General features: G+C 58.4%; 1 protein-coding gene across 2 annotated transcripts; it reads right to left on the reverse strand.

Moving 5' to 3' along the window:
- Positions 1 to 2,428: 2,428 nt before the first annotated feature.
- PIN1 (peptidylprolyl cis/trans isomerase, NIMA-interacting 1) lies at positions 2,429 to 14,908 on the reverse strand. Of its 2 annotated transcripts, none has more exons than XM_060145250.1 (4): positions 14,765 to 14,908; positions 12,569 to 12,781; positions 3,987 to 4,097; positions 2,429 to 3,054 (listed from the first exon to the last, which is right to left on the reverse strand). In XM_060145250.1, exons 1-4 carry the CDS (start codon positions 14,820 to 14,822, stop codon positions 2,945 to 2,947), a joined length of 492 nt encoding a protein of 163 aa, XP_060001233.1. In that variant the 5' UTR covers positions 14,823 to 14,908; the 3' UTR covers positions 2,429 to 2,944. The 2 variants fall into 2 exon arrangements, with proteins under 2 accessions (XP_060001233.1, XP_060001232.1); XM_060145249.1 differs by lacking the exon at positions 14,765 to 14,908 and adding an exon at positions 13,132 to 14,751.
- Between the last annotated feature and the right edge of the window lie 870 nt (positions 14,909 to 15,778).

A 15,778-nucleotide genomic window follows, 5' to 3' on the forward strand; every position in this document is an offset into this window, starting at 1 on the left:
ATCTCCGGGAACTCGGGACACTGGGGCCGTACTGCCGATGAAACCAATGAATAATAAATGCGACTGCCTAATGCACTCATTTAAAACCAATTTTTAAAGAAATCTTCAAGAAAAGCAATTAATTTCCATTTAAATTAACAAGTTCGACATTGAAGAGAATCGATTCCTGGATAAGCACCTTGAGAGGCACTCTGCTCTGTATCTGCTTTTAAAAAACAAACACACAAACAAAAAAACAGGCACAGGGCGAGGGCACCTAGAACATCTGCGCCCCATCCCTCCAATTTGTATTGGGCATCAGACAGATGCCCACAGGCGCCCCTTCTCTCTTTCACACACACACAGAGAGGCAGGCCCAGCCCTCCTTATTCTTTGGGGTTGGTGGCTTTTGTTCCAACCAAGGTAGGCAAGGAGTAATTAACCCCCTGCCCCTCGACCCAGGCGAGGGTTGCGTGTCATCTGCGTGTGTCCTAGGCTGCCTACTGCTTCCCCTGCTTCCCCTTTTGTGGAGGTGTGTCTGTCTACATCGGGGAAGCTTTGTAGCCCATCCCATGGCAGTACCCATGTTACCCCGAGTTGAAGTAACTGGCTCTAGCCCTGCTCTGCGGCCACAGAAGCCTGAGCTGGTGAAAACGGCAAAAGAGTGGAAACCAGCCCCCTGGGTCGAGTTTGGGCCGGGAGATGCCAGACCAGTGACAAAGAGTATACTCTCACCACGCTGAAGGCCTGGGATTTAGGGCCTCACTTCTGGGCAGGAGGGGTGTGGAGCAGGTGACACAAGCCACAGCTCGTGAATCACGCGTGCTGAGTGGGCTCTGGGGGCATGTTTACCAAAGAGCAACGTTCTTTTGTGTTGGGTTTTGGCCGCTGCACAGCTAGACAAAGGAAGAGGGAGGTCCATGGAGGCAGGTGGTCACGCCCAGACGGAGGGACCCCCGGGTCACACAGGACAGACACACACCTAAGGCCAACTAGTCACATGGGCACATGCAGGCTTGGGCGCGCACGCACATACACACACACACACACACACACACACACACACACACACACACACACACACATCCCGCACCCTCCCTTCCCCGGCAGCATCTCAGATGCCTGGGAGCCCAGGGAGACCTTCCCCAGGCCTTTGGTGCTGAGAGCGAGGCACAGGCCCACCCTCAGGCGGTGCCTTGGAGCAGGACCTTGAAAACCCTTCCGCCCCCAAGTACTCATTTCCGATCCTTCCCAGAGGCTCCTTTGGACCTGGAGGGGTGCAGTGGCTCCCCCGACACCACAGAACGGTTGGCGCAGACAGCAGGGCTGCTGCCTGCCTTGTGGCCTCCACGGGCGGTGGTAGAGGATTCTGCCTGGAGGCGCAGCCAACCATCCGGCTCTCCCCAGCCCACCAGAGCTGAGAGGAAATTCATTAAACCTTCCTAATGACGAACGCTCTGGCAGGCGGCAGGCAGAGCGCGACGGCTCCAGAAGCTGGCCAGATGGGAGTCGGCCCAGGCCGCTGTTTGATTCTCGGGGCTTTTATCAGAGACTCAGCTTCGTCGGGGACGGGGGGCGGGGTGTTCCCTGGTGTCAGGCCAGGAAGGGCTTTATTTTCCTCAGGTGCCCAAGCCCCGCTAGCCCGCCACCTGACCCCCGCCTCCGCCCCGGGCTGGTCCCCGTGAAGCAGGTGGGCAGACCAGGCCTAACCGCCTCTCAGCAGCGCCGCAAACCTCCTGACTGACCTGAGCCCCCAGCCCAGGCCCTGGCCCCGGGGCAGCTCCGAGGAGGTGATGCACAAGAGGTGGGCCGCACCCCAGCCCCCAATCTGAAGAGGAGGAAGAGTCCCCCCACCCCCACCCCCATGTGCCACAGCGATTCCCTCTGCTCCACGGAGGCCCCTCCCCCAGAGGGCGGGGCAGGATCCCTGCTCTCAGAGGCGCCCGGCAGGAACCCCCACCCGCCTGGCCCCCTGCTGCCATGGTAACGGCGCCTGCAGAGGCCGCAGGACCCAAGCACAATCTTCCAGAGCGCTTGTGGCGACAGGGAAGCAGGCCTCAGGGTGCTGGGCGTAGTTCATTCTAACTCAAGTGGCCCACGTGCGTGGAGGGAGTTGGTGGGAGGGGGGCGGCGAGAGCACCCAGGGCACGGGGGCTTCAATCTGGCTCCCCGAGGATGCCCTGCTCCACCCGACCTGCTGAATCCAGAGCTGGGGGGTCAGGGCCCTTGAACACCCGAGTGTGAGGAGCGCTGGCGCTGAGCAATGCTCCAATTCCCCGAGAGTCCGGCTGCCACTAGGATGCCCCCAAGCCCAGGAAGAGGAGAGGCTGCTCAGGCAGGAAAGGCGGCCTGGACACCTGGACGCCAGGGATGGTGGGAGATGATCGCTCCTCCAGTCGAGCCCCACTCATCTCCGCAGGGAGGAAATGAGAGACAGGGACAGCAGAACACTGGTTCCAGGTTTAATGGAGGCTGGGGAAGGTGCTGCACTGCTGCTTAGAGAGGGCCCCCAAGCAGCAGGCAGCCTGGGCCCCAGGCGGAGCGTTTGCTTTTTGCAACCCAATAGAGGAAGGTGGCAAAACCAGAAATAACTCAAGGCCCTCCTGCCCCCGCCCCCCGTCCTGGACCTGGGGGGACACAGGGGGCGGCTCAGCTAGCCAGGCCTTGTCTTTGGGACAGGTCACCCCCAGCCCTTGGATGTGGAAGCCCGGCGAGCCTCTCCACCCCGCGCCCTTCTGAAATCAATTCCTAAAGGGGAGGCGAGTCTGGCAGGGAGCCCCCGGTGGTGAAGAGCCCCCCTCCCAGCCATTTTGGGATCAATAAATACTGTGTGACACGAGCAGGGAGGGGTGCCCGCTGGTCAGCGGCAGCAGGGAGCGGAGTCTGCGCACCCGGCCACCCTGCCCCGCACCCACCCGGGCGGGGGCGGGGTGTGTGTGCGGCGGGCCTGGGCCGTCCACGCCCCTCACTCCGTGCGCAGGATGATGTGGATGCCGGAATCCGTGAACACGGGCCCGCTCATCTCCCCTGTCCGCAGTGCAAAGGAGGCGTCTTCAAACGGCTTCTGCATCTGACCTGGGGAAGGAAGCATGAGGGATGGCAGGTGGGGGGTCAAGACCCGGGCTGCAGGCCAGGACCAGGCAGGGCAAGCAGATGGGGCTCCCGCCTGCACCCCCGGGCGCTCATTTGGACTCATCTGTCACGTGCTTTAGGGCCCGGTCACAGTGGCGAGTGGGGCCCAGCTGAGGGCAGCAGGGCAATTAGGGAGGCCCCGGGAAGGCTGAGGACAGCAAGTGAGGGATGAGGGCAGAGCTGCGGTCTCTGCCGCGCATGTAGAGACGCGTTCTAGGGATGAACTGGTCTCCCTGTGCCGGTCCCCAGCCCCTGCCACACTGTCTGTCTCCCTTGCCTCCCGGGGCGGGCAGGCGGTCCACAGACCCTTGCTGGCTCCCTGACACCCCTCGCCCCATCCTGGGCCCCTCCCCGATGCTCTGTAGACCCCAGGGATGGAGTGGGAAGGAGGCGGAGGCCTGGTTCCCTCCGCCCCTCCCTTTCCACAGCCCCAGCTGGAGGTGCCTGAACTCGGGGTTGCTGATCTGACCCCCTCCTCCCCTCACCCCTGGTTTCCCCACCCATGAGGGCGGGGCAGGGGATGCTGGGGGACATGCCCTGCGGCTCTAAGGGGCCCCAGCCTTACACCTCCAACAGGAGGAGAGGAAAATGGCAGCAAGTACCCACCTTGGTGGGCCCGTGATGGGGACAACTGAGCAGAGAGACACACGGATGGACTCCCCACCGCAAGAGAGAATGTCACCGGGGAGAAGGCTCTGCGGCCACGACCCCCAGCAGGGCGGCCTCTGAAGCCTGAGGGAGGGACTTTGCTGCCACCTGGTGGACTCCAAAGGCCCATGCGACAGGCGTTACCCCTCCCGATCTCTAGGTGGTGGGCGGGCGCTGGTGGGTCAGAGGGTCCTGCCGGGGTTTGGTGGTGCCCATTCCTCGCGCACCTCTGCTGAAGGCACCCAGGTCTCCCCTGGCCTTGGCGGAGCTGCAGTCACTGAACTGTGAGGCCAGAGATTCAAAGTCCTCTTCTCCCGACTTAATCTTCTGGATGTAGCCTGCGAGGGGGACACACAGGGAGACCTCCCCGTCAGGGGTGGGGCGGGGCAGAGGGCTCCAGGGAGGGCGGCACTCCACTCAGAAAGTGCCTTTCACATGCATGCACACCGTGACCCTGTGGTGACCGCAACAGCCAGCTGGTCTCACGTCCCATCCCAATACCGCCCGCTGTGTCACTCCCCACCACACATACACTCAGCAACATACAATGAACAGAGCATGGCCTCTTCCTACCCTCACACATACTCTGAGAAAATCTACCCCCCAGGCCCTTCTGGGGAGGACAGCAGAAGACAGAAGTTACAAAGGGACACTGGGACCCAGGGGTCCCCCAAGAGCCCCAGGGCAGTGGTGGAAGCCCCAGTGGAGAGTTTTCTAGAGGCTTCTAGGAGAAAGGCAGGAGGCCAGGGCGCCAGCGCAACTCTGCCACAGGAGACGGCTGGGTCCTCAGCTGTCTCATCTGTCCAAAGTGTGAGGAAGGCCAGGGCCGCTTACTGGGGCATCGTGAAGAGACCCAGCGGCGGCCTAGCCGGGGCTTGGGAAGGGACACGCGTCATTCCCACAGACTGCGCCCCAGAGACAGCAGGGTGTGTTGGTAGCGCACCAGATTCATCCTCTGTGCAGCCCAAACTGTCCCCATTGGGTACCGATTCTCCCCGGAGGGACAGGGAGGCCGGGCTGATAGGAGGGAAGGAAAAGGATGACTGAGGCGAAGGGCTCCCAGCAGAGGGCGCCAGGGGGCAGCACCGAGCACCTGTGTGACTCTCCCAGACCCTGCGTGTGCGGGGGTAGGAAAGGGCCGCCAGCCACTCTCCTGAGTCCAGGCAGGAGCCTTTGGAGCAAGAACCCATCCTGTCCTCCCCAGACCACCACCGGACAGCCCCTTGCCTCGAGCTAGGCCTACGTTGGCTTCCCTGACAGCCACTCTCCTGGGGGGCATTATCCCTGAGGCCCCTGGGGGGACCTGGGACGCACCACCCCCAGCTTAGCGACGGGACACCAGCCCACGCTGGATGTGAGAGGCACCCTGTCACACCCACCGGTGGGTTTCTGAACTCCATGGTGACACCTCTGCCCGTTGCTCCTGTCTGACCTAAACGAGGCTGTGACACGCCTGGTACCTGTCTGAGCACCACAGTGACACCGCGGATTAATCTACCTGGTGCTCTGAGGCCCAGACACGCAGCCAGGCCATCTGCCTTATGAGCGGCTGGTGCAAACTTCACCTCGGCCCATGGGTCTCCGACTCCTGTCCGACCTCAACATCACTGGTATCCATCTATCTCCCTGGAACGACGGTGACAGCACACCTATCACTCCCCGCCCACCCCCGTCTCACTGCATGTCACAGCAGCAACTGCGTGTCCCGGCATCTGATCTGCACGGCTGCTTCCACGGCTGTCCCGGTAACCCCTGCCTCCCCCGTGTCCCTGTCACTCTCGCTCTGTCCTCACCGTCCCTTTGCTTCTGAGCCTCAACTGTCAGCCATTTGCCAGCAGGCCACAGGGCCCCGCAGCACAGTGCCCGGCACAGACAGACGCCTTGACAAATGGCCCTTGCTGTCACCATCCTGTTCCCTCTTCCGTGTGGGCTGTGCCAGCCGCTGATGAGGCTGCCCCTACTTCTCTCTGACCTGCCCATCCCTGGTCCTCCTCGCCCGCACCTCGCAGTCTGCGCTGGCCGTCACCGTGGCGTGCCGCCTGGTCAGGCAGGCTCTCCGTCGGATGCGACACAAGCCCCACCCTCTGTGGACTGCATGCATGCTGCAGTGGCTTCTGCCGTAATGCTCTGCTGTGCTCTCTACACCGCCCTGGGGCTGCCAGGTAGGTGATCCCCCTGCGCCAGACGCATTCACAGGTGACTGCGATCTGAACCGGATGTCACTAGGATACCCCTCCTCTACCTCCTCCTCTCCCTGGATTCTGGTTGTGCCCTCAGCCTCACCCGGGCAGCACCAGGATATCTCCTCTCTCTTCTGTCCGGACCTCAGTAACACCAGCCAGGGAATCCTGAGTGCACGGTGCTCCCCAGTGCACCTGCCCGCCTCCAGGTACCTTGGCGGGCACTGCTGCACATGCCCAGCACTTGGGGAGTCGGGCCCAGCCCTGAGCCCTGCACAAGCACCCCCCTGCTGCATCCTCCAGCAGCTGGAGCTGTGGGCACAGTGGCAGGGAACCCCTGAGAGTAGGTGGCGTGGCCAAGGTGTGCACACAGTGCATGTGTGCAAGCAACAGCAGCCTAAAGACTGATAAAAGCCAAGCGTTTGCCCCCCAATAGTTTTTTGTTTTTGTTTTTGTTTTTGCGGTACGCGGGCCTCTCACTGTTGTGGCCTCTCCCGTTGCAGAGCACAGGCTCCGGACGCGCAGGCTCAGCGGCCATGGCTCACGGGCCCAGCCGCTCTGCGGCATGTGGGATCCTCCCGGACCGGGGCACAAACCCGTGTCCCCTGCATCGGCAGGCGGACTCTCAACCACTGCGCCACCAGGGAAGCCCTGTTTGTTTGTTTTTTGGGGGTTTATCTGGCCAGCCGTATGGCTTGTGGGATCTTAGTTCACTGGGTCCTTAGCAGTGAAAGCGGAGTCCTAACCACTGAAATGCCAAAGAATTCCCATGTCCCCCATAGTTCATAGCACCCAAAACTTCCTCTGAGCAGCCAACTGTCTCAGAAAATATTCTGCTTGGATAGGAGCCTGAAATGATTTTGTTTAAAGAAACAACGCTTCCTTCCTGAGCTTTCCTTTCAAAAGCTGACCTTCAGGGGTCTGGCCATAAGTCAGGATGCAAGGCTACATTCAGAACTCCCTGTGTCCCCTCAGCTCAGTCTTACACCCCCCATGGTGTCCCGCCCAGTCTTGCCCACCCCCGCCCCCCACCTCTCAGCCTTTGCTTAACCTTTGTTTAATCGTCTCTTCCCACCCGAAGCTCATCTGCTGTCCTCTGGTCTCACCCAGGAGTCTCCCTAAGGCCTCACTAGGCGAGGTGCCTCCCTGGGCCCTGCATTTACCCCTTTCCTGTTTGTGCGTCTGTTGCCGCCTCACACGGGGAGGACAGGGACCAGGTCGGCCTTGCTCACTGCTGTGTCCCCAGCTCCCCGTGCTGTGCACTGAACAGGTGTTCACTAATGTTGAAGGAATTCGTGAATAAATGAGACAGAAACAGGTCATGGGGAAGGAGAGAGAGGGATCCACCACTGGGTTCTGTAGATGGAAATGCTGGAATCTCATGCCTTTTTTCTGTGAACCTCAGGCTCAAATGCTACAGAGGAGGCAAGAAAGGAAGTGCAAACCAGACACCCTGGGCTGCTCTCAGCAATGCCCTGCCTCACCTGACCGGCAACACCCCCTACCCAGACAGCGTCCATCTAACCCTCACCCAATGGGGCAGCTGAGGCAGAGCAGGGTAGATTGTGGACCCCAACTACTGTGTTCGGATCCCAGCTCTACCGATCCTGAGCTCTGGTACGTGACTGGTACGTGACTTCGTCTCTTGGAGCTTCACTTGCCTGGTCTGTAAAATGGGCTAATTATCAGCTCTGACCTTGGAGGGCTGCTGTGAAGGGTAAAGGAATTACTGCCAGAACAGTGCCTGGTGCAGAGTGAGCCTCTGACAATTACTAGCTGTCAGTCCATAAATAATACAGGTTGAATGTTTATGTCCCTCCAGAATTCATATATTGAAACCCTAACCATCCAATGTGATATTTGGACATAGGGCCTTTGCTGAAGTAATTAAGGTTGAGTGGTAAGGGAGGGGCCCTGATCTGACAGGATTAGTGTCCTTTTAAGAAGAGACACCAAAAAGCTCTCTCTCTCTTTCCCCACTGCATGCACTGAGGTAAGGCCTTGTGAGCACACAAAAGGTGGCTGTCTGCAAGCCAAGGAGAGAGGCCTCAGAAGAAAACAAACCTGTCGATACCTTGATCTTGGACTTCCAGCCTCCAGAACTGTGAGAAATAAATGTCACCCAGCCTCTGGTATTCTGTCATAGCAGCCTGAGCTGCACCATAATTATTTCAGGGAAAGTGAGTGAACAAACGGACTGGTCTCTGACTCTAAAAAGGTTTAGATGGGACCTCCCTGGAGGTTCAGTGGTTAAGACTCTGAGCTTCCAATGCAGGGTGCGTGGGTTCTACCCCTGGTCGGGGAACTAAGATCCCACATGCTGCACAGCACGGCCAGAAAAAATAAAAAGGTTTAGAGACAAACTAGGGAAGGGGCCTGGACAGGGAAAAAGGTGACAGGATTAGGTCTGCCTTCCTTCAAGGCCCAAATCCCAGCAGGGGGTGCCTAGAGAGGCCAGACACCCAGCCTGAAACCAGCAGGCTAGAAGGGAGCCACCCACCTTGGGTGGGGACACTGGGCCAAAGGTGCTCACCGACCCTCAGGCCCTGGGCACAGTTACATGTGGGGGGGGGGGCTGCTGCTCACATCAGGGCCTCCCTGGGACCCTCAGGCCCTGGGCATGTTGGGATGGAGGGATGGGAGTAGGCAGGGAGGGCTTCTCCATGGCCTGGCTTCCTTACACAAGGACACTGGCAATGACAGGCAGCCGGTACCCAGATCCCTGACAAGCCTGTGGCCGCAGCCCAGCAGCTGCAGAGGAGCCAGCACTGGGAAAAGGAGCCTCAGCAGAAAATGTGGACACACTGCCGGCAGCCTGTCCCCTCGGGGCAACTGGGGAGCACAGGACCTAAAATCGAACTGACAGACCCAGGCTGCCAGCTGCAGAGTGTGCCGCCCCAATCCTGGTCTCTTTATCACCTGGAACAAGCCCATGACGAGAACAGGGGAGGGGGGACAACATCCACTTTCACGAAACAGAAAACCAAGCCCAGGCGCCCAAAGCTTGCTGATGTGCCACACAAGTGTTTGGTTACCGAGTGCACCATGGCCCGGGCCATCTCACTGCTCCCTTGTAATGACCCTCGAGGGGGCCTGCCTCAGGCCAAGGTCACTGGAGGGTCTGCACGCTAAACCCACCAGGCCTCCCACGTCCTGGCCCAGAGCTCCACCCATGGGCCATGGGGAAGCAGCGGGGAGCTCTTGGTAGGCGGAAGCCTTGTCCAGACCATGGTGCCCACCGCACACTCCTAAATGACTGGGGTCGAGGCTCTGCTGTGTAGACAGGAAGCGTCCGACACTGAGCCCATTGCTCTGCTGAGCATTCAGCTGCTGGCCGGCCCCTGGATCTTCATGGCCACCCTGTCCCCATCCTACAGATGAGGCAACTGAGGCTCCGAGAGTAAAGCCACTTTCTTGAAGCTACACCGCTGGCACCGAGATCCATCTCTGTGTGACTCCAGGGCTGGGCCACACTGGTTCTGACCTTACCCCACCCCTGCCCCTCTAATCCATCACCCTATCCTCCCGATTCTGCCTCCTAAATCTCTCTAGAATCTACTCTACCTGCTTCGTACCTGCCCCAAGTTCAAGTCACAGTGTTTCTAGCTGAAATTCCTCCCACAGCTTCCACCAGGCCTCTGGCACAGGCAGGCATGTCGGACCCCTGCTAACACTCCCGAGTGTGCACTGCCTTAAGGCTAGGCCCCAGGGCCCAGCTGCTTACTGGGCACACCCCCAGACACCCCTTCCCAAGACCCCGGCTGACCTCAGCACCGCCAGGCTCCCACTGCAGTGTGAGCCCCACCAGACACACCCCTGTCCATTCTAGAGATGGGTTGGGGGGCATCCTCATCTGCCACTCCCAGGCAGTCCCCAGGGCCCAACAGCTTTCCTTCCACGTGATGCTCAGATATCCCCATGTCCACCTGCCATCTCTGGCCAGGACTGTCGCAAGGGCTTCTGTCTCTGGCCTGCTGCTCTGCTGAATCCAGGTCCTCTCACGGTTGCCTTGCCAAAGTCTCTTCCTCAGACCCTCAGATTTAGTGAGTCCCTCCCCAGACTGTGCCTCTTCCCAACCCCCTCAACCAGTGACGGCACCTCCTCTGCTCAACCTCCAAGTGCCCATCACCTCTTGCTCACTCTCATGTGGTTCGGAAGCCTCAGAACAGGGACCCCTCTAGGAGCTAGGAGGACCCAAGAGGTCATCTCGTGATTCCTCCGGGTTTCCTGCCACGTCCTCTTCCCCTGGGGCCGCCAGACCCCACTCATTGCTCACAGCTCACCGCTGGTCCAGCCAGCCTGGGCCCTGGGCCTTCTGGCTTTCTTGGTCCGTCACCCTCCAGCCACACGGCTCTTTCCTAAAAGCCAGCGCCACAGGGCCCCCCTCCCAGTCACACGCGGCCATGTGTTTCCTGCGGTCTCTGGGAAAGGACCCAAACTCTTGGCCTCACTCTGAGCCGTCCTCCACCTGGCTGGGACCTGCCCTTGAGGGGTCTCATCCCTCTTCAGTCCCCTGCACAGCCTTCCCCTGAGTCCTACCTACAGCCCAGCCACAGGCCTTCATTTCTGCCACTTCCTCTGCCAGGGATCCTTCTCGCTTCCTCCTGATTCAGGAAACCAGGCTGTGAGCAAAGCCGTGGGCCAGGCTTTGTGTTGGGTGGCAGGAATACAGTGGGGAAAGAGACAGATCCAGTCCCTGCCCTCACGGAGCTCAGGAGGTGAGCTCTTTGAATCTGCCTTCAAGATTCTGTGCAAGAGCTTGGCTCTGCTCTACCAGGCTGGGAGGTAGGAGGCTAAGAGGTGCTATTTATCAGGTGCCAGACACTGTATGGGGGGTATAGGTGTGGGCAGAGGTGTGTTTAAGAATATCCCACAGGCCAGGGACTCTCCTGGTGGCGCAGTGGTTAAGAATCCACCTGCCAAGGCAGGGGACACAGGTTTGATCCCTGGTCCGGGAAGATCCCACACGCCACAGAGCAACTAAGCCCATGCGCCACAACTACTGAGCCCGTGTGCCACAACTACTGAAGCCTGCGCACCTAGAGTCTGTGCTCCGCAACAAGAGAAGCCACCACAATGAGAAGCCTGCGCACCGCAACGAAGAGTAGCCTCCGCTCGCTGCAACTAGAGAAAGCCCATGCGCAGCAATGAAGACCCAACACAACCAGGAATGAATAAATAAATAACAAAAATAAATAAAATAAAATCCCACTGGCCAAGTACCAGACCAGTGATGTCATAGCAAAACAACAGCCAATATGGACTGATTATGCCAGGGCTGTGCTAATAACAACCATCATAATCGCCACGAGCAATTACAGAACATTTACTAGATGCCAAGGCTGGTATTCATGCTTTACTGCATTAGGTCAGAGTCTTCTCAAGTACCCTATGCAGTGGGTCCTATTATCATAACTCTCATTTTACAAGTGAAAAGATCGAGGCTCTGAGATGTTAAGTAACATGCTCAAGGTCACACAGCCAGGACCTGGCAGAGCTGGATGGGCGCTCAGGCTATTTGGGCATGGGAGAGAGACGGGTTATGTGGGGTTGGAGGGCCCAGGAGGGGTCTGGGATCTCTGGTGAGAGAGGCTGAGTGGATGATGAAACCACACGTGTGATCCAGACCAGCACTGTCCAACAGAACTGCCTGCAAGGATGGAAACATTCTCTATCTGTGCTGTCCGAGATGGCAGCCACTAGCCACATGTGGCTACTGAACAGTGTGCCCAGTGTGACTGAGGACCCAATCTTTAATATGACTCAAATTTAATTAATTTAAATGGAAATAACCACATGTAGGTGGTGGTGGCCACGCTGGACAGCTGTAGCCCAGGGTGCTGCAAACTATGTCCCACGGGTCAAATCCTGCTGTTTTTGTAAATAAAGTTTTATTGGCACACAGCCGCACCCATCTGTTTACATATCATCTATGGCTGCTATGGAGTTACCAAGCAGAGCTGACAGAGACTGTATGGCCCGCAAAACCTAAAATATTTACCATCTGGCCTTTTCAGAAAAAGTTTGCCTATCGACTGCTGCTCTAGACTGTGGAAACACAGAACAGAACGAGGAACAGCCTCCTCCTTCAGGGCAGAGTTAATTCACTAACTCTACCTTTCCAACCTGCCTCCTGACCCATCCATACATGTGCCCCAGGACCCTGCTTGATGATACTACTCTCAAGGATAGCTCCCACTGAATGAGGACCCACTGTGTGCCACGCACTTTCTCATCTCACTGAGCTTTCATGATGGCCCTTGGAGGCAGGTATATGATGATGCCCATTTTACAGAGGTGAAAACTGAGTCTCAAGGAAGCAACGTGAATGTCCCAAAGTCAAGGAGCTTATAGTGGCATGGCTACCGTCTGAACCCAGGTCTGCCAGCCCCAAGGTTGGGTCCTCCACCCCTACCCTGGCTCACCCTCAAATACCAGCTGGAGAGGAAAAGGAGAGGCAGCCGTGGGAGGCAGGCTTGAGGCGCTTCCAGGTCTGTCAAGGCCACAGCCGACAGCTGAGCAAGCTGGGGTAGAGAGTCTGGCATGATTTCTGCAAGGCCCAGTCTGGCCCCTGGGGAGAGGGACCTGCCCCCCGCCGGCCCCCAGACCCTGTCTCCACCTCTGCTCACCATTGATCAGCTCCAGAGCCTCCTCCTTGGTCCGGGTGATCTTCTCCTGCCGCCAGGACGAGGGCCGCCGCGACTGGCTGTGCTTGACCAGCAGGTGTGAGCAGCGGACCCTGGCAGGCTCCCCTTGTCCATTTTTGCCGCCGCCAGTGCTATTGCCACTCGGCCGCTCCCACTGGCTGGCGTTAGTGATGTGATTGAAGTAGTACACCCGGCCTGGAAGAGGGGGGAGTGGAATTCAGCTGGGACCTGCTCAGAGGACACCACCGTAAGGCCGTGATAAGGGACTGGCCAGTGAGATGCCTCCATTCAGCCAACCCACTGTTGTCCACCAGTGCCACCAGGTCTTAGCGAGCTAACATTCTAGGTGGGGGCAGACAGACACCAAACAAGCAATAAGACCACGTTATAACTTCAGTCATTCATAACTTCAAGGGGGAAAGTAACCCCAGGTGAGGAAGAAAGGTTCCAAGCGTGCACTCAGCAGCCAGACCGCCCGTTCAAATCTGCCACTCTGCCACTCACTCACTGTATGATCAACCTTCCCTGGGCCTCGGTTTTCTCACCTGTAAAATGGAGATGACGGCAATACCTGCCTGGAGGGTTGCTGTAAGGGCTGTATGAGTTCATATCTGTAACGTCCTTAGGATAGCACCTGGCACACATCAGGAGTGTGGTAGCAACTATTATGTCCATTTTATAGACCACAAAACTAAGCAACGTTTCCTGGGTGTTTACTCTGCTCCAGGCACATGTGGGGGAGGCAGGAACTGTACCCATGTGCGTCAGACACAAAAGCTCTGCTCTTTTCCCCTACCCAGTGTACTCTGCTGCAGAACTGGGGGCCAGCATTACTGGGGCCAGATGTTACCCAGAGACTAAGGAGCATGGAGTGAGGGCCGCAAACAATAAGCTTGAAGTAGGACCCAGTAGAGATAGGCTGTCATCCCAGGGGCAGAGAGTTTGCCTGGGTTACGTGGAGGACTTGTGCCCACCAACGTGAAGGGACGGATGTCACCCACGGGGAACACTGTTAGGGTTGCACTCGGAAGAAATGGAGGGAGTGGGGGCCCTGAATTGAGCAGAGCATCAGCTTCATGCTGCAGGTCACAGCCAGGGCTGCAGCAGGGTGCATGACAGCTGAGCCACTGACTGCCTCTAACACCTTGGCAATGGGCTCCATCTCCCTGAACCTCAGTTTTCTCATCTGAAAAGTGGGGGTGAGGTGAGAGAATAAGGACATCAAACCTCATGGGGTTAATGTGGAGAGTCGATGATGATGTATGCAAAGTGCTCACCAGAGCTCCTGGCGTTCAATAAATCGGAATTCTTACTGCGACTGTGATTTACTGTGAGCTCTGGTCCAGCGGAGTGAAACACTGGACCTCAGTGTATCTCAGTGGTTTGCAGTAAGAAGGGCAGGGGGCTGTGGAGTCAGACTGACTGGATTCTAACCCAGTCCCCACCCCCCGAAATGAATGACCTTGAGCGAGTTCCTTCAGTTTTCTGGCCTCAGTTTCCTGACCTGCAAAATGGGAGTAATAACTACCTACCTTCCAGAATTGTAGCCAATCAGAGAAAGAAAACACCTAGCTTGGCACTGAGATAAACGTGCCCTATTATTGACATTATTATTGGGGGAAAAGCCTTAAATCGGGTCCCGGAGCACGGGGGGATGTTCTCAGGCAGAATACCACCGGGCGGATATCGCAAACTCAGAATTAGGTATGGATGGCAGTAGGCATGTTAGCAGTAGGAGGTTGTGGACCCGAGGCCGAGCAACCCTGGGGCCCCGCCCTGAGCATGGGGTTGGGGTGTCCTCCCCCAGGGGTGCCCCCTGGGCCCAGCGGGGTGCAAAGACCTTCTCCCCGGACGTCACGTGCATTAGGCCGAAAGAAAGGTGTCAGATCGGCAGGGCCAGGGCCATCGTCTGAGAGAGTGCCGAGGGATCACCGTCCCCCTATCACCCCGGCCGTGCGAGGGGCCTCTCCGGCCCCGCTCCTTGCCTCAGTTTCCTCAGGGTTCCCCACTCCTCAGGCTCGCAGCCCCCACGGGGTGAGCCGGGCCGTCACCCTGGGACGACGCGGAGGAGCCAAGACCCCACGGCAATCGAGGGGCGGCGCCGCGCCCGAGGGGCGAGCTCGAGCCCTGCTTCCGCGGGCCCTCGCGGCCCCGCCCCAGCCCCGACCCCCACGGCACCTGAGCTGCGGCTCATGCGCTTCTCCCAGCCGGGCGGCAGCTTCTCCTCATCCGCCATCTTCCCTCCTGCCGCAGAGCCCGCTCCGCCTCCGCCGCACCGCCTCTGCCGCCCGCGCCTGCCCACCGCCGCTGCCGATTGGATGGGCCCGCCCCGCACCGGGGTCTAGCGACGACACTCATTGGACACCCCAACTGTCCGGACGGGCTCTCTGGCTTCCTATTGAGCAGAAGCGGGGGTGGGCGGGACCCCACACGGTTTTACCTGGGCCCCGCCCCCGGTCGGCCTCACCCAGGCCCCGCCCTCCTCCTTTCGTCGGCCCCTAAGTGGTGGGAAAGGGACACGAGCCCTCCTTGTCAACGCCCTTTGCCGAGCTTCAAAGAAGTCCTCACCTCTCCTTTGCGTCCTTCGCCTCAGAGCTCATCCGATTGGCTACTGCAGCAGCAATTCCCGCCTTCCTAAGCCGTACCCGGAGAGCAGCAGCTCCCCATGCGGAAGTGTCTGGTTTGTATGGAGGTAACTGCAGCAGAGAAGGTTCTTGGCAGAGGCTGTGCTGCCTTTGCTGTTGCCATAGCAACGCAGTTACCTTGGTGATGAACAGCTAGGAACCCAGAAGCCTAAATTTGGCTCCTGCATCCTCCGTCTTCCCACCTGTTTCCTCCAGATGTCCAAAGCTAGCCCACCTCCTTTTAATTTTTTGTGCAAGTCTCTTTCCCTATGCTACTGACCCATGACCCAAGCACCTTACATTTCCGTTGGAGTCTACTTTACTTCACCTATTTCCTCCCAGTCTGGCTCCTGCCTCCGTCCTGGGTGACTAGTGGGTGTTGGCATTGCCATTCAGATGGGAGGCGCGGATGGAAGGATGATGAGCTCAGTTTGAGTCAATTTATTTTTTTAATTTATTTTTTTATTTAAGTATAGTTGAATGAGTCAATTTAAAATTAAGTCTGTGGCACTCGTGGGACACTGAGGAGGTGGTCGGAGACCTAGGGCTGGAGATAGACATGGGAGTC

Source organism: Lagenorhynchus albirostris, chromosome 3, assembly GCF_949774975.1.
Source record: "Lagenorhynchus albirostris chromosome 3, mLagAlb1.1, whole genome shotgun sequence".
Lineage (NCBI taxonomy): Eukaryota > Metazoa > Chordata > Mammalia > Artiodactyla > Delphinidae > Lagenorhynchus > Lagenorhynchus albirostris.

What these genes read in the sequence shown, in the direction of transcription:
- PIN1 (XM_060145249.1), bottom strand. Translation starts at nt 13,345, where the DNA reads ATGGGTACAGTTCCTGCCTCCCCCACATGTGCCTGGAGCAGAGTAAAC. An exon ending in CCGTCATCTCCATTTTACAG is followed by an intron (nt 12,782 to 13,131) that starts GTGAGAAAACCG and finishes CCCCTCTTCCAG; the next exon opens with GCCGGGTGTACTACTTCAAT. An exon ending in CCTGGGTGCCTTCAGCAGAG is followed by an intron (nt 3,055 to 3,986) that starts GTGCGCGAGGAA and finishes TTCCTTCCCCAG; the next exon opens with GTCAGATGCAGAAGCCGTTT.